This window comes from Python bivittatus, unplaced genomic scaffold (genome assembly GCF_059951505.1).
Source record: "Python bivittatus isolate LINGU-HERP-01145 unplaced genomic scaffold, Pbiv_v1 ctg000280_np1212, whole genome shotgun sequence".
In the NCBI taxonomy this organism is placed as follows: Eukaryota; Metazoa; Chordata; class Lepidosauria; order Squamata; family Pythonidae; genus Python; species Python bivittatus.
This window is the reverse complement of record NW_028277066.1, coordinates 468223-491641: the sequence shown is the minus strand read 5'-3', so window position 1 is coordinate 491641 and position 23419 is coordinate 468223. Positions and strand designations below refer to the sequence as shown.

General features: G+C 46.9%; 1 protein-coding gene across 1 annotated transcript; it reads left to right on the top strand.

Annotated features, from left to right (window-relative positions):
• Positions 1–671: 671 nt before the first annotated feature.
• Positions 672–21433, top strand: NIPSNAP1 (nipsnap homolog 1). The gene is made up of 10 exons (XM_088143190.1): positions 672–829; positions 11414–11541; positions 13043–13088; positions 13688–13782; positions 14861–14931; positions 15581–15721; positions 17162–17193; positions 18427–18521; positions 19480–19563; positions 20802–21433. The coding sequence occupies exons 1-10, from the start codon at positions 735–737 to the stop codon at positions 20864–20866; spliced, it is 852 nt and encodes a 283-aa protein (XP_087999316.1). The 5' UTR covers positions 672–734; the 3' UTR covers positions 20867–21433.
• Positions 21434–23419: the final 1986 nt, after the last annotated feature.

Here is a 23419-nt window from a genome sequence, read left to right as displayed (position 1 = left end):
AGGGCCAAAGGTCCGAGAAGGTGGCTCTTCCGCGATTGCTTTTCCATCAGGCTGTTGGCATTCATGTTTTAATCAATACCAGGCTGTCTGGTATCCTCGATGCCTTAAAGGGCGCTGCAGCCCAGCAGAGACACGGGGACAAACGCGCAGCCAAAGGATTCAAAATCCTGCATGCACGCCCTGGGGTGACACTGACTTTGTTTGTTCCGCACAGATCCAGACACGTATCAACCGCCCGGGAAACTGGGGCGCCTTTGCCAGCGAGGATCACATGAGCCACGGCTGAGCAGCCCCATCACCAAGAGAAGGGGGAGAACCCGGGGCCACGGGGCCCTCAATGCCAGCCCTGCACGCCCTCGGTCCCCTGCAGGCCTTTTGCGCCCGGCAGAACTCTTGGCGCCGGCTGCCTCCCGCCCACCCGGCTGGGGAAAACCCGCGGTCCGCTTCGGTCCTCGCCTTCGCCCAACTTCTGGGTCGGCAGGACAGAGGCCCACGGCGCTGCAGGGGCGCGGGGCGCCGGGACCCTCGGAAGCCCCGAAGGCAGGGGTAGTGCTGGACTGGGCAGACGCCGGCGCGGGCAAGTCCGGTCGGAGGGCGCTGCGCCCTGCCCGGCGCGTAAAAGCGCACGGGCGCGGCTCCGGAGCAGCGGCGGGCGGCCGGGCGGGCGCGCCGCCCCCGTCCCTCCCCCACCCGCCCGGGCCCGCCCCGCCGGCCAGGTCCGCAGGAGAGCGAAGATGGCGACGCGAGCGGGCGGCCTCCCGGCCCGGCGCTTGCTGCTGGCGCTGCGGGGCGGCGCCCCTCGCCCGGCCAGCCGCGGCCCCGCCGCCCGGTGAGCGCCCGCCCGCCCCTCCCGCGCCTTCCTCCTCCTCCTCCTCCTCCTCCCCCCCCGTCCCCTTCCCTTCCTTCCTTCCTTCCTGCCCGCGCCGCCCCCGCTTCGTGCCGCCTCTGCCCGGCCGCGCGCGCTCCTCCTCCGCCGCCTCTTCGCCGTGCCCAGCCGGGCTCGATCCGTGCGCAGCAGCAGGCGAGCGGTCGGCCGGCGCGCCCGGCTGGGCTCGGGGCGCGAGGGCTGGGGGCGAGCGAGGGGGCTGCCCGGGGCGCGGCCGCCCCTCGCGCGCGTGCCCGGGCCCGTGGGGACCCCCGGCTGCCTCCGGAACCGGGCCGGGCCGGGGGGCGAGGAGCGGGCAAGCCAGCCAGCCAGCCAGCCAGCCTGGCCGGGCACCTCGCTCTGCCCCGCTCCTTGAGAGGCTGGCCGAGCGCTCGCCTCCGCGGGGCAGTGCCCAGTCGGGGCGCTCCCCGTTTGGCTGGAAAGTGGGCCCCGCGGAAGGCAGGGCGGATTCCAGACTCTGCCTCGGCTTCGCCGGCTGCATTCCCCCGGGGGAGCGCAGCCCCAAGCTCGCCAGCCCCTTGCCAGCCTCGGGGTTGTGGGGTCAGCCTGCGGGTCCCCTGCACGCCCAAAACAGGAGACCCGGGAGAAGTTCCCGCAAAGGCTGGAAACCCTTCGGCCGGGAGGGTGGGGGGGCAGCCTGGGTGGGGGCGGTATGGACTAGAACAAGGTTCCTCAAAAAGTAACCTCAACCCAGCATATGCTGGCTGGGGAATTCTGGGAGTTGAAGTCCACAAGTCTTAAAGTTGCCAGGGTTGAGGAACCCTGGACCAGAAGATCTCCAACGCTGGGATTCCCCAGTTCTGAGGGTCCTGCAAGGAGAACAGATGCTCTGGATTGAGGGGAAAGTAGCATCAGGTCAGAAGCTCTGCGCTCCTTATTCCTGGATGCCCAAAATAACCTTTGAATCCTGCCTTTCATTCACAAGTTCAACATGGGGTACCTGGTGCTCCCGCCTCCCTTTTCTCCCATCACAGCAACAACCCTGTGAGGTAGGCTGGGTTGAGTGACTGGCTCAAAGTCAGTGAGTGCGCAGAACTGAAGGTGAACTAGAACCATGGTCTCCCTGATGCCAGCATCATATAGCAGGCCAGACCACGGCGTTTTAAACCTTAGCAATGTTACCGTCGAGCCACTAGGCTGATTTAAATCTTATGGGCAGGTTTGCACTGTGCCAGGCAATGGTTTGGCTATGATTTGTGGAATAAACTATAATTTATAGGTTTGCATGGTGCTGTGCCGTAAATAATGTCTTTCCAAATACAGGCACAGGATTTGCACGGTGGACTAATCCAGAATGTGGTTGGTTCAGTTTGAACTTCACCTGTGGTGTGAACTCAGCTTAAGCCATTGTGGCCTGTAATCGATTCATGTGCCAACTCAGTGTTCTCCCCTCTTGGCGGTGGGCCTCGCTCTGTCATCCTCCTGTGATCTGCTACGTAATTTATATTAGCAGCTGAATATTGCCAAGTCAGAGTTTGTGTATCAGTCACATTGGCTATGTTCACATCATCTTAAACTACATACCACGGCTTACAGCTGGAGGTGGCCAGATTCTCAGCCCAAATCCACGGGACCATCTCAGGTGTCAGCGCATGGTGTGACTTCTGCAACCAGTTTATTCCACAAAGAAGAAGTAAACCATGGCTTAACCAAAGGCTTGGCACGTGGGGATGAGAGACTAGATCCTGTGGAGGGCAGGAAGGTAAAATGTGTGGGGCACCCGGCTTGTTGTGTTCACTAGGTTGGCCCACGTGGGGCTTGGATGGTTCTTCCTGCTTGGAAAGGAAGATGCACGTCTCCCGGTTCCTTTGAGTTCAGAAGGGCATCGAGGTGTCAACCTGGCACCAGAGCGGCCCCCCAAGAGAGAAACATTTGGGTGCATCAACTCGCCTGTTGGACAGCATTGGAGGGCCCGTCTCAGCCCCGTTGATTGCGTTGCGGTCTTCTGGAGGTGCAACGGCCTTCGCGTTACTTTCCATGGGTATTCGGGTACGGGCGTTGCAAACCCTTGGATGAAGTTGGTCATTTGTGCCCTGCAGTTTCAAACTCCAGCAGCTGCGTTGGGAGCTCTTAACAGAAGGCCCAGAGAGGGTTTCTCACCGTGCAAAAAATGTTTCCGATGAATAAGAAAGGCAAATTCAGAGCAGTGAAAAGGAGAAACTTTTCTCAGGACGGATGTTGTGTGGGGTACCACGAGCCGAAATGCAAATGGGGGATAGCTGGGTTTAGCATAGCATGCTAGGATAAAGTAGGGTTGACTGGTTTGGGGCTGCATTCACAGATTAACCGTGGTTTAGGGAATGAATCCAGGTGTTTTGGACCCGCACTAAATTAACCACAAGAGCTGAATGAGCGCAACACGCTAGGCGAACATGAAATGGATTTCTGGCTTAGTCATTGCACCCTAACCCTGCATTAATTCTGTCATGGTCCATGAAGCCATGGCTAGTATGGGACCAGCAACATGGTGTCCTCAAACTCTGGGAAAAGTGTTATTATGCGCTCAGAGGAGACATAATAAGTTGAGTTTGATATTCAACTAGAGGCAGGTGTGTTTCGCCACGCACAGCTTGCAAATTCTCAGCCACCTTTACACAAATGAGGTTTGTGCAAATGAGGTGGGTTGGTCGATATGTAGCGTTGTGGCCTTTGGGGTGAACCCAACAGTGAGAGAGCCAATTTGGTCTAGTGCAGTGTTTCTCAACCTTGGCGACTTGAAGATGAGTGGACTTCAACTCCCAGAATTCCCCAGCCAGCCATGCTGGCTGGGGAATTCTGGGAACTGAAGTCCACACATCTTAAAGTTGCCAAGTTTGAGAAACACTGATCTGGTGGTGAAGGCCCCAGGCTAGAAAGCAGGAGACGGTGGGTTCTAGTCCTGCCTTAGGCATGAAAGCCGGCTGGGTGACTTTGGGCCAGTCCCTCTCTCTCAGCCCAGCCCACCTCACAGGGTTGTTGTTGTAGGGAAAATAGGAGGAGGAAGGAGTATTAGATCTGTTTGCCCGGTGGAGTTATTTATAAAAAATAATAAAGGCAGGATAAAAAATCTAAAAAAAAGAAAATGTCAGTTTGTAAACGGTGGCTGATTTGATTTGTTGTTCCATGCTTTAATTCTGCCATCTCCTGAAGTCTCTGGGGGTTCAGTTTATGACAAGTGTGAAAATAGCCACTAGACCTTAAATGAAAAGGCTGTTCAGAAATGTGTTTTTTGAGGCTTGGTCTGTGAGCTGTACTGTTCCAGAGCATGAACAGAATTCTTTGAGCGTCTCACTAAACCTGGCAGAGCCAGCCACAGCTTTGCCAGCAATCCAGGGTTAACAAGAGATGGTTCAGTCCAATGAGTGTAGTAGCTAAGGCAGTGTTTCTCAACGTTGGCAGGTTTAAGCTGTGTGGACTTCAACTCCCAGAATTCCCTAACCCGCATGTATTATTAGCATGGTTGGCTGAGGGATTCTGGGAGTTGAAGTCCACCCATCTTAAAGTGGTCACGGTTGAGAAACACTGTCCTCGAGGAAAGGCAGGATACAAATTGAACAGATTAATAAATAAGATACGAAACTGTAGCTTCAGCAAAAAAAAAATTGGGGATGCGGGGTGATTGTGGTTTGTTTGTTTGTTTGCTTGTTTGTTTATTTATTTATTTATTATTAAATTGTTTGTTCTGTATGAACTAAGTAAAACCGAGGACAGACTTCGCTTGGCGTATCAGCAGCCCCGCCAAGTCCCTAGTCCCTTTGAAAGCCCAGCCGTGCTAATACCCACAAGGGAGCAACGGTGGGTGAAACTGATTTGCAGAGATGGCAAAATGGAGTCATTTGATTAGGGAAGACAGGATAACTACATTTGTCAGTGACTGGAAACCCTTTAGGGACTTTTCGCTGAAAACGGGAAAAAATGAACTTGTGATGTACGGGTCTGACGATTAGAAAGGCTAGAATGTGGAAAGAAGGGAGGCGTGATATAACCTTAGACAGAGAGGATAAAATATAACTGCTGTAAAGAAGATTGGGAGCCACTTTATATCTTTCTTTTCCTTTTTCTTTCTTTCTTTGTCTTTTTTCTTTCGTTCCTATTTTATTTACCGATCAGTTTTACTTTTCTTTCTTTTTCCTTTAAATTTGTATCGCTTTTCCTTTGTAAAAAGCTCCTTCCGTAAAAATTGATTAAAGAAAAAAGAAAACCCAGCCGTGCGGAACGACAGCTCCCATCCCTCACCCAGCCAGCAGGGTTGGTGGTGGTACAGCTGTGGCTGATGGGTGTTGTTGTCTAACCTGATAGGACAGAACCCGGAGCCAGGAATAAGCCGTTGGCTCTTGGACAGTAGGGGAGGGTTGCTAACCAAGAAGGATCTCGGATTAGCCTGTTGAAAAGATTGTTTACCAGGTAATTTCTGAAGTTAATGAATGACCAGGGTTGGGGCAAAGGTCTTGGTCAAATAAAACATGGGGGGGGAATATTATTAGCACAAGTTGATTGGTATATACTGGATGACCATGCTGGGAGAATATCTTTAGTTCCTCATAAGAAATCAGCTTGTTTTATCCAAGGAGAGCACACGGAGGGGAGCTTGATCGCGTTTTTTTCAAGAAACGATCCGTATCTTACTCTATTTCAGTCAAGCATACGACAGCCCTACAAGGTGGCTTTATCTCATGGTCCCTATTGTCTCACTTTGTGGTCCCCTTTCCCTGGAAGATCTAAGGCTAGATAATGTGGTCCTGCCCAGGGCTTTCCCCCCCCCCCCGGTTTTAACCATTCTTTCATTAGGTTTTCTGTATTTTCTTTCTGTTCTTCCTTTTGTTGTAATGTTGTAAATCACGATCCATTGTATTATTTCAATGCAGTGATGTTTAGATGATATGACTGAAAGTTACGAACGCTCTATTGTTCGAAAAGCTTCAAGTTTTGAAAGCGAAGAGAGAAAGGTAAATATTCTGTCAGTATTAATGTCAGCGTTACAAGCATAAGGTTATTTAACTTTCCATCGAATGTTGAATATAAGATAAAAAAGAAAGAGCCACTGCAGTTCACGTTGAAGTATTCATTATGTGATGATAAAACCACTCGGAGACTGATCTCAGCTCTTACAGGTGGGAACCGAGGCTGGTGAAGGTAGAGACGTCGCACCTCGCTGGCTTCTGGTCTCCCAACCTGCAGCTGTGTTGAAATCCGGGTCCCATAATTCCCAGCTATCTTCAGAAGTGGAGTCCCAGAACTGGAGCAAAGTTGGGCTGAGTACATCTGGATTTTATGTCGTGCGACTTTCTTATGGTCTAGGTTTTGGAGCTAGAGAAGAACAAGCGATGTGCTATATTCTGGCCGCTGAACCAAACATTGGCTGTGTCCTTGGTTTTGCCACAGCAGGGGCTAGAAATTTGAGTGGGTAGGATGTCCCAAATCCCACTAATTTTTAGTGAGAATGGTGGGAATCAGATGATGCCTTATTTATTCTCCTCATAAACCATATACAGGTACTCCTCAGCTTACAACCATTCATTTAGCGATAGTTCAAAGTTACAAAAGCACTAAAAAAGTGACTCATACTTACAACCATTGCAGTGTCCCTGCAGTCACATGATCAAAATTCGAGGGCTTGGCAACCGCCATGTATTTACGACGGTTGTAGCATCCTGGGGTCAAGTGATCGCCATTGGCAACCTTCTCAGCTGGAAGCGGCAAGCAAAATCAATGGGGAACTGCGTGATTCACTTAACAACCTCCACAAAAAATGTCATAAAATTGGGTGCAGTCACATGATGCCTTGCTTAATGACCACACTGCTTACCTATGAATTTTCCAATTGTGGTTGTAAGTTGAGGACTACCTGTATTCTTCTTATTTACTTTGGAACTAAGAGGGAAGATTGTTTTCACCGCTGGGCAAAGTTTGTTGCTGAATCGTGTGATTTCCCTGGAAGTTGTGCAAGGGGTGTCCTCTCGCCGTCTTGCATGGGACTTATCTTCCAAAGGGAGAGCCCATCGACTGGCTACTGGCCCTATTGAAAGTCTCCTGGATCCTCGCCAGGAAATGTAGAATTTGTTCTCTGCATTAAGCCAGCCTTTTTCCCCAGCATATTCATACAAAGTTGTTCTCTTGCCAATCACCGGGGAAAATGAACTGAGAACAAGAGATTTGCTATGTCCTAGTCCCTTGATCAGACATTGCCTTGGCACTGCAACAACAGGGGCTAGAAACTTGAGGGGGATGTTCAGAACTATTTACTTAGGGCAGCATTTCTCAACCGTGGCCACTTGGGAATGGGGAATGGCTGGGGAATTCTGGGAGGTAAAGTCCAGAAATCCTCAAGTGGCCACGGTTGAGAAACACTGACTTAGAGAATTAATCCTTTTTGAAGTGAACACCACACCCTGCAACCAGAAGACAAATGAAAACATTTTAGGAATAGGGACCGTCCAGTGGGAGCAGCGATGTGGTGTAGAGGTTTTAGTGTCCTCCTGTAGCCAGGAAATCCAAGTTCAAATCTCCACTCAGCTGCAAAGCTTGTTATATTTCCTCAATGACCAGGCTAGTCGTCAGCCTGGTCAACTTTAAAGAGTTATTGTTAGCAAAAAGGAGGAAGAAAGGTAGGTAAACTTCTGCTTAGCCCTTCTCCAAACTTAGCTCAGTCTGCTTCCTCCCCAGCTGTAATGCTTCCACAGGCTCTTCTGTTTTTTGTTTTTTTTTGCACCATGAGGACTAGAAGCGTGATGTGAATTGCACGGAACACGCCTCCCTCAAAACTGAGCAGCCCTCTGCAGACCGGCATGACTCTAAGAACCACTGCCATGTTAGCCCCAAATCAGGTCTCCTCCTTTGTTTGGTTTGGTTAAGGTTTGCTGAGTCAAAGTTGCCAACTGGCATGAGGAGAGAGCAGCCAGCAAATCAAGGCGCATGTGAGATCACAGGACCCAGAATACCCAGCCCTGCTGTATGACAGCGATAGGAATTGGAGTTTGCATCATAAAAGGCTGCGTTTACCTTGTCTTTTCAGGCACAGGGTACAGAAAACAATCTCTGTCTTGCTATTTTTTAAAAAGTAGATTTCAGAAGGGTAAGGGGAAGAGATAAGACTGTAGGGCAGGGGAAATACACGAGATGTTGGCCAAGGACTATGGAAATTCCCTGGACGACTCTTGTCTGGATGAAACTGGAGGAAATCCAGGTTTAATTAAATACAGATTTAATCTAGTGGGAGAAAGATGCATTATAATGGCTAGGAAGTGGCAGTGAGAGACATAAATGGCGCGGGGCAAGAGAAGATAATGTCCTTCCTCTGGTTAAAAATAGTAGGGCTCTGTATTATGGATCTCACACATGGGCAGTACCTCGCTGCTGTTTGTCAAAGCAATCCCAGGTTTTTGGCTTCTGCTGGAGGGAAGAAGGGGGAGGAGTTGTTTAAGGAATGGACCTTTAAAGCAGCTGTATCATTAGTTGATGCTTGCATAGAATCCTGGAAAAAGATGAAACTGAGAGGAGGAGGAGGAGCAGTTGTTATTGTTTAAGGGATAAACTATTAAAGCAGCTGTATCTTTAGCTGATGCTTGTGTAGAATCCTGGAAAAAGATGAAGCTGATTTAATGAGCAGCAGACCACACTCACAGGAGCTGCAAATCACTTATTCTGAATCACCGTTGAAGCGCACAGCCCTAAAAAAAGACCACAAATGATTGCATTGGGCACTCCGTTAAGCAGTTTTTCTGACGAGTAACCCTCACTGAACCCAGTGGATTCCATTCTTCACGAGATCCTCCAGATATTGTGCTCACGCCTCTTTAAAGCTCCGTTTGGAAATTATATTGGTTAGAAATATCTATATTTTAAAACATGACGATCCTGCGGTCTATACGTACTCTGCTTTTCAGGGGTGAGGAAAAAAAGGGGTTATGCCCTATTTTAATGTATGTATTTGTTTCTGTTAGAGGGCATCAAAGGTTGGTTTAGTTCAATATTGCTTTATTAAACAAATAACAGTAACTGTAGTCAAAGGAATGGTGTTGTTAATAAAACAGCTGGCTTTGCCATCTGGCCTGCAGATCCGGTGACATTGGTGGGGAGCTCCCTAGATGGTTGCACCGTTAGGAAAATGAATGATGCTCTCCCCAGGTTGTGGTTTTCGTGGTTTTATTGTTCTTGATGATTTGCGTGGCTATTTTGGGGCTGTTTTTGTATTGATTTTGGATTTTTAACCTTAACCTTTTTAAGCTACCCAGAATCAAGCCAGCGAGACGGGCAGCTGTACACCCTTAATAAATAAATAAATGTGATAAAAGTAAAACAGGATGAAAAAAATAATAAGCTCAGCCTGAAACGGGATGTCATGCAAATTCTAACAAACCATCCGGCCTGAACGAACGACGGCATAAACTCGGAGGCCTGCCTCCCTTTCAATTAAAAGTAAAATACATTCACTGGGTTTATTTTAACTTGAAATCGTTTACATTGAAAAGGAAAATAAAAATCGTTTAAAAATGGTTCCCGCCCCCTCGCTTTTTTGCCGGCGAAGAAGGGAGCTTCCGTTCAGGATCCCGCCCTGCCAATCCCCCCTTCTGCCCTCTCCCGTTTTTTTCTCTTTCCAGCTGATATTTATGTGATTGCTCTGCACGCACCCTCACCCGGTTCCTTTGCATTTTTAATTTCCTCCTGCTTGTAATACTCTTTCCGCACATTTTCTATAAACTTCACAACATGCCTACTTCAGTTACTCGGGGACTCCACCTGAGTGCGCTTTCTAAATTTTTTCCAGCGCGCAACGAGGTCCGTGTAGGAGATCCAATAAAACTCATATTCGGATATCCCCAGGATAGATTGCAAATGCAGTCATAGCACGCATAAAACCTGCAGTGACCCAGTAGGAGGCAGATCAGCCCCGCTAACACCCTGGGCTGGTTTCCAGAAAGCTAAGGAGGGTTGAAGGAGTTAGCCATGGGAAGGGGGACCACAAGGAAATCTCTGGATTTCCTGGGACTGGGAACTTGAAAAGATGCCCTGGAAGAAGACGGTGGCCAACTACTTCCATACTGTTGGTGAAACCTGCTGGTGTCTTTATCATTTTTATTTTTATTTATAAGGGTTTGATATTAAGCTCAGGAATGCAAGGTGAATTTCTTAGGGGTAGGAAAAATGAACCTGGTAGACTTTTGTGCAAATCTGTCAAAGGGACGGACATTTGCTTGACAATCAGTGTCCAAACAGTTCTTATTTCTTTATTTGTTTCTTTATTTAAATGTATTGGCCACCCAGCTTCAGTGGACTCTGGACTTTTCCTTCATCGTTCCACTTTTTGCTCTCAGGACCCTATTTTTAAAAATGATGGATAACCCCAGTAGAGCTTCGGTTTGTATGGGTTATATTTATCGATATTTCCCATGTAAAAAAAATTAAAGTTGGTGCATTGGTAGAATGTTTATTTATTGAGTCCTGTAAAAATAACAATATTAAACCCATTAGATATCAACATAAATCTTTTTCATTTTAAAAAAACTGACAAAAAATAATGAGAAGAGTGACATGGTTGTAAATTTTGGCAAATACCTTCAATATCTGGCAAATAATTTGGATTTCGCAGACCCCGAGTGGGTCTTGGGGGACTCTCAAGGGTCTGAGCCACACTTTAAGAAACACTGGTCTAGTTTGCTGCAGAGAACACAATCTGGTGTGATAGTGGATGACAATCATGTTAATGAAATAACATTCAGAACAACCCCAAACGGGGAATAAATTATGTAGATCTAATCTCAAAAGCTATAAATACAGTTCTTGTTTTTTTCCTGGAAAACGGAGTTCTTTTTAAACTTGGTAGGCTCAGTAAAGGCTGGTGAATATTAACGAGGTTTTATAAAAGGAATAGAATTGTGACCTGACGTTTGGACTATGATATGGTGTAAATCTCCAGGCTCGGGAAATGGGGAAGGTGATCCCTGATTTTTAAGAGAAAAGTTTCCTTGGTTTGGAAGAGTGTTTAGCGGCGTTCTCTGGAGTATACCGGAGAAATCTTGGGGGCGGAAGGAGGAGAATTTAGTTTTGGGGGGTTCTGAAGATCCAGACTCTGTCTTTTGTTGTCAACCAGCTTAGCTTAAAAAAACTTTGCACCTGGACTTATTATTTGCAAATTCACACTTCTGTTGAATGTATAAGAATGGATTTGAATGAAAAAACAGTTTCATTTTCATTGCGTCCAGGAATTTCATTTCAAGGACCGGTCTATTACACCGCCCCAAATTCTCTATATAACCACTTGCCGTGGGAGGTTATTCGGAGTAGGAGACATTAAATCTTTTCCCCCTAAACTCTTCTCCTGCAGAAGAGATTGGATTGTGACATTTTGGACTTCTACGGAGTTAAGAGTCAAGGGGGATAAAACATTTTCCTGCAGGGGTTACCTTGAGAGAGGGTCCTGATTGCCCTGGGCGACCAGGCGGGTAGATATTTGTAAGGTGAATTGGGGTACTTTGGGGTAAAACCAAGAGCTTTGCCTTCTGCCCTGCCACTGCCCCCCAAGTTCCAACTTCTTGACTTTCTTTCTTTCAGAGGCTATTCCAAAGACAATGATAGCAGCTGGTTTCGCTCCTTCTTTGTCCACAAAGTGGATCCAAGAAAAGATGCCCATTCCAACCTCCTTTCCAAGAAGGAGACAAACCACCTCTACAAGATCCAGTGTGAGTCCCCCCCACCCCACTTCTAAATGTCCTTTCTTTCCTGGGGCAGCTTCTGAACGATGCTTCAGTTGCACAACAGCATCCCTAACTTCGTGGAGGGTCCTGGGCATCGTCTTCCATCTGCAATCGCCCGTATCTTCACCGTTCCCTTTCTTCCAAAGCAGGAAAAGGGGAATAAATATTCTTGGATTAGTTACATCCGAAGCCCTCCATCTGAAAGTAGGGTGGGAGGCTGTTTGCAGGGAAAATCTGAGGTTTATTGGATGCTGTGAAAAACCAGGAGGCTGGTAGCCCCTTTTCCAGGTAACAAATTTTTAGGCAAAGACAGAAGCTTTCAGGAGCTGCAGATCACATCATCAGATGCACAGACTGGCTGGGCTGTTGTAGGATTTAGATGATTGGGAAAAGCGGGGGGGAGAGGAAGAGAAAGATGAGATGATGATGATCATCCCAGAGTTGCTGGGAATCGGGCAGCATATCAATTTAATAAATTATCATCACCTAAATTGGTTGTAGCCACCCGCTCCAGAAGCCTCTGAGTTGCTTACAACATTGGACGAGGTTGGTTATCTGCATAACCAATTTATTAAAAGGCATATGCTCCATAAATTGGTAAGTGTAATCAGTTTAGTACAATGCATACCTTTAATAAAGTGCATTAGCCTGAAAGAGTGCTACCAGACTCCAGATCTTTTGCCCCTGTAGGCTTAACGCAGCTCTCCTCCTACGATAGATTTTATATCTAGGTTTTTGTGTTTAGGGTTGGCAGATTTTATTCCATCTTGGCCAATATATGGGAACCCCCCTTGACCTAAATTGCAGCCTGACCTTTTTCTAAATGCAGAAAGGACGGGGATGTCTGTAACTGTTCGATATTAAAGCCATGGAGGAAACGTCTTAAGTTTCTAGCCCGCCTCCGTACAGCCTCTGAAAAGGTCTCTATCAAAAACCAAGCAAGAATGGTTGATTTTTATCGTTGGTTCTATTAAAATTGTAATTTTCACTTGTAAAGAATTCTGGGCTTTGGATCGAAGAGAAGCATAGAAATAAAATAAAACCTCATCAATGGAGTGTTGCTTCTAGACCTTTTCTTCCTTTTCATCTTCAGAATGATGCATGTATATTAAACAGGTATTACATATTCATGTATTTGGGCTTAGATATTGGGTGTTCTTCAGACATCATCTGGATGTTGGCGAGTCCTGTTAGAAAAAATTGGTTGTTTTCCACTCAGTGAATTAAGCCAAGGTTTGTTTGATCCGAGTCTGTTGAATAAGCCACAGCGGGTTGAGTTCACACAATGCGCTAAGCCCAAACCAAGTCCTGCTTTGCGCAACATGTGAGCCCTTTATGGAGTAGCTATTTTCCCCAGTCCATGTTTTCTGGAGAAAATGGTTCAAAGTAAACTCCAGGTTGCCAATTCATTTGCTCTGCACGGTCCCGTCCTTGGGACGAGACCCTTCTGCCATTCTTCACCCAGGTCTTCTTTCTCTCGTTTCAGTCCACAATGTGAAGCCCGAATGCCTGGATGCCTACAACAGCCTCACGTAAGGGTCTGCTGGTCTTGTTTTCCATGCAAGGGTCTGGGGTCAAGAAGAATTTGCAGAAAGAAAATGATTTCCAGAAGAAAACAAAGCTGGAATTCCCACACGGGTTTTGCAACCAAATGTTGCAGCGTGGCGTTCCATTTTGAGAGCGGGAGGCCTCTGTGATCCCGTACTTTCCCATTTCACAGTCAGTATCCCATGCCTGCTTGATGTGTTCACTCCCTCTTGGGATATGTGGGGAAGGGGAGAGATTTCCTCCTTTATTATTTTTTTTCCTAATGACGTTTTAATATTCAGCGTGTGTTTTTACTTGAACATTGCTTTCCTCTAAGCGCGTCCAACTTTTTTCCTGAAAGGGACAGTGTGCTTCTGACTGCGAGTGCAGAACGTGCTCGCTGTTAGAATATGCAGTATATTTATTTCTGAGCAGCCAAGAATCGCCAAGGGTGGAAGATGGGATCGTCTGCCTGTGGGAAATAAAAAAATATTAGCCTTTGGTGTGCACGGGGGGTGGGGGGTCCAGCTTTTAGCTGAGATTCACCGCTGCCTTACAAATACTGCTTTCTGCCCCTCTGCTGATTCTGGGTTTGGCTTTGCAGGGAACAAGTCCTACCCAAGTTGCATTCAGACACGGGGTATCCCTGTGACCTGGTTGGCAACTGGAATACTTGGTATGGCGAGCAGGACCAGGCAGGTGAGGAGGAGGGGGGACTGATTTGCGCTGGGTGAAGGGTGCTGTAGAGTTTTCCGCTGATTTTCGTGGGAGAGTTAAGCAAAATTGGAGCGTCGCGCCTGGGTCTTTACACCCCTCCTCGTGTTTAAAGACTGCATCCAGGGCCAAAAATGCCCCCTTTGAAATGAAAAAAGACTTTCGTCCGCCAGTGCTAGGATTGTGACTCAGCAGCTAAATTGGGGCTCCTCGTGTGCAAAACACTTGGTTTTGGCTCTTCTCCCTTCTGATCCTTGCACGCTTGGCCTCCGAGAGCCTCCGAGCCTCCTGTGACATTGTGGGTGCTGGTGAAAGGGTGATCGGCGTGGCAGAATCTCTGATTTCCTTGTTCTCGAGGGATGGCATTTGCCTCCCGCTTTTATCCGCGTGCGTGAGCAGTGCGCTTGGGTGGAGTCTCCCTTCCGTTTAGCCCCGCCACAACAGCCCTGGGAGGTAGGATTGGCAGTCCCTGCAGGGTCCCGGGTCCAACGGGGATCTGAACCCATTCCTTCCACATCCATCTTCCGTCATTTTGGCTCCCGACAGTTTTCTCTCCAAGTCAGAACCTAGAAGGGAGGCATGGAGAAAAGGGGGAGAGGCCCAGCCCGAAAACGGAAGGGAGGACAAGCAGCCATGTTTCTATATACTATAGAATACACTATACTATTTTTATTCTACTTTAACTAATATTTATTTGCTGTTTTTATTATAAACCGCCCAGAGTCGCTTCCTCATGAGATGGGCGGTGTCTCAATTTGAAATACAAATAAAATGTTGCAGAGCCCAACACTTTCCCACTGGCTATATTCACACAGTGCTCTAAGCTGGATCAGTCCTAATTTGCTCCATGTGCTAACCTGGGGAACGTTAACCTTGGTTTGGGTTGGCTTTCATTTTTGTTAAGTTTTAGCGCGTTAATGCAGACCCAGCCCGTCTTGTAAGTTCGAGCAAACTCTGAAAGGGGGTTAAATCAATAACCAGGCTGAAGGGGGGCCACTGGCCTTTTTTATCAACTCCTGGTTTGGGCTCCGTAAGAACTGGAGGCCTCTTCTCTCCTCTGCAGTGCATATCTGGAGATTCATCGGCGGCTACCCAGCCCTCATGGAGTGCATGAGCAAACTGCGGGAAAATCAGGTATTTTGGAGGCCCGATCCCACCGTTGCGTGGCTGGCGCAGCGGATTGCCGTGCTGCCAGACCATCGTTGGCCAGGCGATGTTGCCCAGCCCAGCGTTCTCTTCAGGAAGAGGCGACATAGCTGGGCGGCTAGAGCATTGCTCCAGCACATCGTCTCTCAACCGTAGCAACTTGAAGATGTCTGGACTTCAACTCCCAGAAATCTGGGAATTGAAGTCCAGACATCTTCAAGTTGCCAAGGTTGAAAAACGCTACTCTACAGAATCAATTCCATCCTTAGGCCTTTGGGTAACCCTAGGCCAGTCAGTCCTCCCTCAGCCTACCTTACAGGGGGGCTGTTCAAGGGAAATAGGAAGGGGGCACGCTATGCATGCCCCCTTGAACTCCTGAATGAAAGATGGGATACCAGTCAGATCAGTAAATGAGTAAATTCTGCATTCCGAGCTGACCGTCTAATACAAACCCTTCGTGAGCGCTAAGAACCTGCCTAAAATTATGAGCATTCGTAATGACGTTGCCAATGCTAGCCTTGTCTAGCCCTGTCCCCTAGCCAGTTTCCCTGGACCATTTTCAACCCCCAGAAAAACGACGCGTAATCTGACGGCCTCCTCTCTGCCGCCTGAATCTTCCATCCTTCCCTCCCGGCAGGAATATTTGGAATTTCGCAAGGAGAGGAGCAAAATGCTGCTGTCCCGAAGGAATCAGCTGCTGCTGGAGTTCAGCTTCTGGAATGAACCTTTGCCACGAGCCGGTCCCAACATCTACGAGCTGAGAACGTACAAGCTTAAGGTGAGCTCTGTTTGCAGGGAGGGGTGAAGTCCTGCTTGGCTACGCGGCTCCCCTTTCCTTGGAATGCTTTGGGTTGGGGTGCAGTTCTTGGAAGTAAAGGGGGGGATAGGGACTGGCTCTTTGGTGCTTTTTTTACAAAATAATTTTATTAAAAGTTTTAATGTGGAGTCCTTGGGGTGCTCTGAGCTTGTTGTTTTCCTGCAAACGTTTCGTTACCCGGCTAGGTCACATCTTCAGTGCTAAATGGAATGGGGTTTGCTCTCTGTTTATCTACTGTGGCCTGCCCTGCCAGTGTAAGTTTTAATTACAATAGTAAAAGATAATATAAACTGAAAAAAAAGAAGAAGAAGAAATAGAAAGGTGCAGGAAAACAAAAGAAACAATAGAACGAAAAAGGGAAAAACCATAAGACAGCAACTTCCCCCCCTCATCACAGCAAGAATAAACCATTTCACTATCTCTTCACCTCCTCTTATTTAGCAGACAAAAAACTCTTCCTCCCATAACTCAACTCCTAACCATAGGCACATCTCCAACCCAGGTATCCGCAAAAAGTCCGAACAGAGCCCTAAAATAATCTCATGAACTAACAAATGTAAAACTCATCATTCCATATCTCAACGCTGAACTAAGCAAATCCACATTTAGGAGGCATAAAGTGGTCCCAGGATCCTAGGATGAACAAAAGGCTGAAATTTAACATGACAAAGAGGGACAATTTCTGCTCTTTGGTGCTTTTTAAATGATAAAAAAAAAAGAATAGCATTTTTTAAAATTATAGTTAGATGTGGCAGGAAGGGTGGTGACATGTGTGGTCAGGGAGGTCTGCCCAGGTCTTCCGTGTGTGAGACAGTGGCCCATTCTGTCCTAGCTCACAAAACGTCCCAGGAGATCACCAAAAGATTTCTAAAAAGCCTGCCTCAGCTTTTCCAGCTCCATTTCAACTCAGAAAAATCGCCAAAAATTGCCACAGCAAAAAGTGGCAATTTTTGACACAATTGGGGGTTACTTTGGGTCAACATCAAGCTGGGAATGGCTGTAGAAGGCAAAGCACATTGATTTCCCATTTCCAAACACCCCCAAAATGGACCCACCTGCTTTGCCCCATACACTTGGAGTTCCCAGAAGAGGGTCCCAGTTGAGAAATGGCTGTCCAAGACCAACGTTTGCTTTTCCCAGCTGCTGGACGATCCTTTGGCTCTCAAACCATTTTCCCACAAAAGTGCAGCTCGCTCTCTAAGGTACATTACTTTCCAGGTGATGCTGAGGTCCGAAGGCCTCTGCTGGCATTGCCCTCTGGGTGAATTTTGAATCACAACCAAGACAGGCTGGAGGCAGGCTTGAAACATCCCTTTATTTCCTCATCCATTGGATTGCCAATTCGGTGTCATGAATCTTTGAAACCGTTTCTGCAATCTCTTCTTTCTCTTTGACTTTCAGCCCGGGACCATGATTGAGTGGGGAAACAACTGGTAAGTGGAAAGCAGTTCAAATGTCTTTAAAGGGTCTTCGCTCCAAAAGTCAGCGTAGGGAGAGAAATTGGTGGATTCCTCTGCGGGCCCTGAAGAAAAAAGTCAAATTCGCAATCCACAGCTCCCACAGAGCAAAACGATGCCTTAGACAGCTGGTTTTGTTCCTTTTTCTCTTTCTTGGAACCAAAGAGATAATTAATCAATTAAGTTTATCCCATAAGTAGGTGTATTTTGCTGGGTCAGTGGTATCCTTTCCTGGATGTTTTAGAACTACAGTACCCAGAATTCCCAGCTAGGTTGAGGAAGGCTGTTCCCAACCTTGTTACTCCGAATAGGATGGTATAGTCCTCTCAAAAATGGAAACCGAGTGATCCCAGCAAGAAAAATGTACTTGGTCGTAGATTTGTTTAGCCGCGAAAACAAGGTTGATGCTTTTAGGACCCAGAGGCATAAAGGCTTGCTTATTTTGGAAAAGAGTGAAACCCAGACCCTGAAATGCTAAGATTTCCTCATAAGTACCTACACAAGTAAGATGCTCTGGAATCACTTTTTTCTGGGGCTTGTACCCCCACATTGCTGGTCCTGGGGACCCAGAGATGGTCAAATGGCTTCCACATAGAGAGATGCTCGCTTTAGGCATCTTCAGCTTTGCCATTCTGTGGGGCCCATTTTTGATATCGTTGACCTGCTGCAAGAAAAGTGCTAAACAAGTTACTTTATTCTAATAAGAACAAGAGATTCCCCCCTAAGGGAGCAACCCAAGTAGTCTTGAACAAGGAGCTGGCTTTCTCTCTCTCCAGTTTCTCTCCGACAAGCTGGACTGGGATAGATAAAGGCACGCAAAGATACAAGAATATATGATTTATTGCAGAAAAGCTAAGAAGCCATTACTAAAGAATTCCAGCAACTGCATAGATCAGATACAAGTTCTATTTATATTGTAATAGGCGTTCAAATCACGTGCCTCTTTCTCCTGCCAGTTCTATGTAAAAGAGAGAAACAAATCTCTTTTGAACGAGAGGGAGTTTCCATCAGTTCCTCCTTTTGGTGACTGTCAGATCTGGTATCAAGATCTGGCAGTTACCAAGAAACTGATGGAAACGACTAGATCTGGCACTTATCTGGTATCAAGGCTGTTTGCTTTTCAACTTTCATAGTCTCAACATTGTGCTAACAGGAAGTAATATTTATTAGTGTCCGTTTCTTCATATCTCCCTTTCTCTGTTGGTGCAGGGCTCGGGCAATTAAACACCGTCAAGATAACGAGGAAGCGGTGGGTGGCTTCTTCTCCCAAATTGGAGAGTTGTACATTGTACATCACTTATGGGGTAGGTAGCCTTGAAACACACAGTACTTTAGAGTGTGTTCATTTCTGATCCTTTTTCCTGTCAGCTGGCTTCACCTAGCACACTAAAAACTAATTTGGTGAGCAAGCTGTTGTGTCCAGGTTTACAAACTATAATGCCTGGATGTACTTAGCGCTCTGGTGCAAAACCAGTGGCCGAGTTTCCCACAACATGCTAGGCTAAATTATAATGGTGATTTAGTATGTTATAGGGGCCCAGTCATTGTCTTAGCAAGACATTTGAATCAGGCTGTCACAGAAACCATCTTACGTTTTATTTGGGGGAGGTTACATATTTTATTTACCTAGGTTTAGGGTTTAATGGAGCCTTTCTCAACTGTCGTGAGAGGTCATTAGGGGGTCTGCAAGGAATTGTGATGGGAAAAAAATTGGTTTTTGAACTTTGCATACTGCACAATACTAACACTCACAGTGGTGGGAATTTTTGCATGTGCCGGGGTTCCCTGAGACTTGAACATTATTTCAAGGGTTCCTCCAGGGTAAAAAGATTGAAAAGGGGTGTTTTGGTGTATTATGTGAACCCAGCCAAATTGTATAAGGTCTTGGTGCAGTGTGAGAGCCCAGACATTTTGGTATTTGGTTCTCTGATGTTGATAGTATTCCTTTGTGTGTAACACACATACTCACCCATCATATCAACAGATATTTCCCCTACCTTGTAGAACACACTGGATCTTGTACAGCCTTGCGGGCTGATTCCAGTTTGCTCAGGCCTACATTCCCAATTTGGGGCCTTCCAGAAGGGTCTGATTTTGGCTCCCATGGTCCCCAGTCTACCTGGCTGAGCCTACCAATTTCAGCTGGGGACTGTAACCTCAATCTGTAGCAGTAGCATCCATTCACTTACCATCAGACTGCACGAAAGAGTCTGTCCGCTGGCAATCTTCTTACAATTTAGGATATGTTTTGTTGGTTGGTAGCCTACAGAGATCTGCAATCAAGAGAGGAGACCAGGAACGCTGCCTGGAGGAAGCGAGGATGGGATGAAAATGTTTACTATACAGGTCAGACATCTCGATGAGGGGTGCTGGAATTTTTCAACCTTTCCCAACCTGGGTGTCTTTCAGATAACTCGGTGTCAGTTCCCCAAATTTCCCGGCCATCTATGGATGAAGTAATCTCTAGACCCTTTTTTAAAAGTTCAAAAATTGCATCCCCATTTTGACCAGTGATGTCATGGGATACTCCTGTAGCATTCAAAGGACAGCAATAACCAGATTGATAATTCATCTCCTCGTTTCCCAGCCTGCTACGGAATCAACCTTAATTGTGTGGCAGAAGGAAAGATAGAGCCACGTTTACCCCCTCTAAAAACAATCCCCACCTTGAATAAAACTAAATGGTTTCATTGGAAGTACGGTTAGGCACAACATAAATATACCACTTTAATAATTAATCTTGCAACATGATAAAATAAAACGTTTTCATTGGAAACGAGCAATAAAACCATCAAATTCGAAACCATATTCTTGAATGGGAGGGATGACCTTGATTAGTTGTGTGTCATTCTTGAAATCTTATTTTTGAGACAATCCTTTTCAATTCTCGTTTGTTTTAGACCGATATTTGCTCACTTGCTCTGGATAGAAGCAACTGCTGAAAATTCTGCCTTGTCTCCTAGTTTGTCCAGGCAGAACAGGAGCGCATTCAGACAGTGATCCAGCTTTGGCTGGGTATGCTATGGATCTGGTGCATGCGAAACCAGAGCCCTGTCAGAGCTACCCAGGTTTTGCTTGGATAATCTGGCTGTCGGCTTCTCTGGGCAGAGCAGAAGTGAGGTTTGGTAGCGATCCAGCTATGTATACGTAAGCTCCTGCCTCTTAAGCTGATTGCTTTCTGAACTTGTTCCCGCTCTGCCTGGACAAGCTTGATAGCAGGCTTAATCCAGGCAGAATAGGAACATGATCTGACAGGACACCAGCTTTGCATATCCAATCGTGATGGATTGCAGAAATGTGTACACAAAGCTAGGGATCAGCCAGACCATGCTACTTCTCTGCCCGGACGGGCCAGCTGTCAGCAGTTAGAGAACCTTCTACCCTAAGGAATAGCGATCTTCAGAAAACTCTCCACTGGTAAATATTCAGGGTCAACGCTCAGTTGGTGTCCATGAACCAGAGGGACAGTGAGCATTCCCTGTTTGCCAAGGGTGTCTCAAGTTGGGTGCTGAGAACAATGAGGGACAGTTTTCCAAGATACTATCTCACTCAATGAATCTTTGAATGTCCTTCTGTGTTTGCAGTTCCTCTGGTTCGGAGCATGGAATCTCGAATCATGATTCCCTTGAAGATTTCACCGTTGCAGTGACGTTGCTTCCTTGGGCAGCCCAAGCTTCGGCCGTCCCACAGGAAAAAAATTGTTACATTTCCTCCCCAGCCCCCTCCCCTGAAATCATCTTCATTACTTCCTGACCTTCTACTCATTCCTTTTCTGCTTGGGTTAGAGAGATCTGTCCTTTCCATCTTTTCTTCCTCCCAGTCTCCAGCCTGTCAATTTCCAGTGGGAACAGAGCATGCCGGACCTGTGAATGCTTAGCTTGGGCTCCAGAGGGAGATGAAAGTCATGTATTTGATGGATGGCCATTGACACGATGAGAGCTGACCTTGGTGCCTACTGTGGATTTTGGAACAAGGGATGGAGGCTTTTAAAGATTTTTGCTCCAGGTTCTCTTGCTGAGGGTCTGGCTTCTTCACTGGAGGGGGAAGGTGAGCCCTCCAGCCTCCTGTAGTGGAACAAGCATTCTGACATCTGGAGGCATGTATGTTGGCCTGCTGTGTTGCAGATGTCCTTGGCAGACATGGGAGATTAGTGACTTAAAGAGAACGTGCTTGATGATGGTAAAAATAATAATAAAAAGGTCTGCTTTTGAAGGACCATGTAACCTGCCTTACTGCACATGCAATTAAATATTTAATATACTAATCCGAGTGCATTGCAAGGACACGAGTTGTGCTTGAGAGGCTGAGGTGCTATTCTAAATAAGGAAGGAGCAACCAAGGGGCGCTTCGGTGCTGCGAGGGTTCTGGGAGCCAACAGGACGTTGAGGCTGAGTTTGTACCTCGTATTAAGCCAGGTTTGTCTTAACTGTGGTTTGAGTAAACTGCAGTTGGTCAGTTTCATCAACATGCTACACCAACCTTGCCATCATGGACAGTATCCAGATGTTGGGGCTGAAGGTTCCTGGATTCTTACCCAGGGCTGGGTGGCTGGGGAATTTGGGATTTCTAATCCAACACATCTCACGTCTGACGTTTGGAAAGGCTAGATATCCATCCTGCTGTCCACCACTAGGGTAAATAACTTTATGGAAAGGATGGAAAAAGGGGGAAAGCCGGATTTAAGAGGAAAGGAAAAGCAAGGTAACTAAATTGGGTTTACCCTAATTCTGTTCCTGTCAGCCTTGTCAGGTAGCCTAGATAAGAATCACACCCAGAAGCGCTAGCTCTACCTTTATTGTAAGGCTACATTAAGAGAACCTTGCAAGTCTGAAAGTGCATCTCTCCCCACTCGCCTTGACAGTCCAAGAAACTAAAGAGGGTCCCTTCTGAGCCATTTGCCACACCCCCATTCCTTCTGCGGGCTCAGCTGCCACATATCTGACCATTGCCTAGTCTGCGGCTCTTCCTCCTGTCTCCCAAGGTCATTCCCACAGATCATTACACCTGGGGATCAGTGGATATTAGCCTTGATGACCATGTGGCTATCTCTGAAGGCCATCTCCTAGAAGATGAATGGGTTTCCTTGGGCAGTCAGTTGGCCACTAGGAGACCAGACTGCTGGACTAGATGGGCCAGGAGTCCCATCCAGCAGGGCACTCGTAGGTTCTCATTGGGCTCTGCATTTTAAAGAAGGGAAGAGACCACTTAAAAAGCTTCAGAAAGCAGGTGGAGGTTAAATGTGGCTCACATTGATATGACTGCCTTCAATTAATTTAAATAATGAACTGCCAAACCCAAACCAGGCATGTAGTCTCATTCCATTCTTTCACATTATGCTGGATTCCCAAGTTTCAGATGAAGAGAATAAAAACCCAGTGCCATTCTTTCACACACACACAAGTCTTATAGAGATGAGGTGGCAAGAGAAGGAACAGCAAGGCCTCACCGGCATGGGGTCCCTTCTTGATATGGGCCACGGGACATCAGGAGGGAGGGAGATAGGGCTTTGAAGGTTGCATCCCGCTGTTTGCATGCAATGTGTGAACCCTGCTGGGGAAATATGGCTCTGAATGGGCAGTGGGGTATCTCCCTTCACTTCATCCTCTGCTTCCTATTTTTACAAGATTCCTGGTTCTAAGGATGGTAAGGACAGGGCCATGCATAAGACGTTAACAGGTCTCAAGAAAGCAAAGCGCATCTGTTGGGGTGCCAACCAGCCTGTGGAAGTGACCCTTGTTCTCTTCTGCTCGTCTAGAAGCGTTTGCTGGGTCAGCATCAAGCCAAAGTCTCGATTACAAGGATTTGTGTGCTGCCCTTTGCCTGGCCTCATCATCCGTGCAAGAAGGCTTCAAAACATTGGTTTCTTTTTTTAAAAAAAAAATTAATTGGGGGAATGTTTAATTCATTGGAAGAAGTAGCCATAGTTGTTGGGTTGGGCTGCAGGTGAAATACAACAGGGCTACTTCTTCCAATGTAGGCCCTGAAGGAAAGCTGGGGACAACTCAACCTTGGGATGGTGGTGAAATCTCTTACCTGTGTTTTGGGAAGAAACAACTGCCTGAACTGATGAAAATAATTACTTCTGAAGTGCCTTAAATTGTCTTTAATGCAATAATGAATCCTAGTTGTGTCACACTAAACCGAATTTAAGGCCTGTCAGAAGCTGTTGCTGTTACTATTGTGTTATTGAGGATGAAATAAG

What these genes read in the sequence shown, in the direction of transcription:
- NIPSNAP1 (XM_088143190.1), top strand. Translation starts at nt 735, where the DNA reads ATGGCGACGCGAGCGGGCGGCCTCCCGGCCCGGCGCTTGCTGCTGGCG. An exon ending in GCAAACTGCGGGAAAATCAG is followed by an intron (nt 14,932 to 15,580) that starts GTATTTTGGAGG and finishes CCCTCCCGGCAG; the next exon opens with GAATATTTGGAATTTCGCAA. An exon ending in TGAAAATGTTTACTATACAG is followed by an intron (nt 19,564 to 20,801) that starts GTCAGACATCTC and finishes CTGTGTTTGCAG; the next exon opens with TTCCTCTGGTTCGGAGCATG.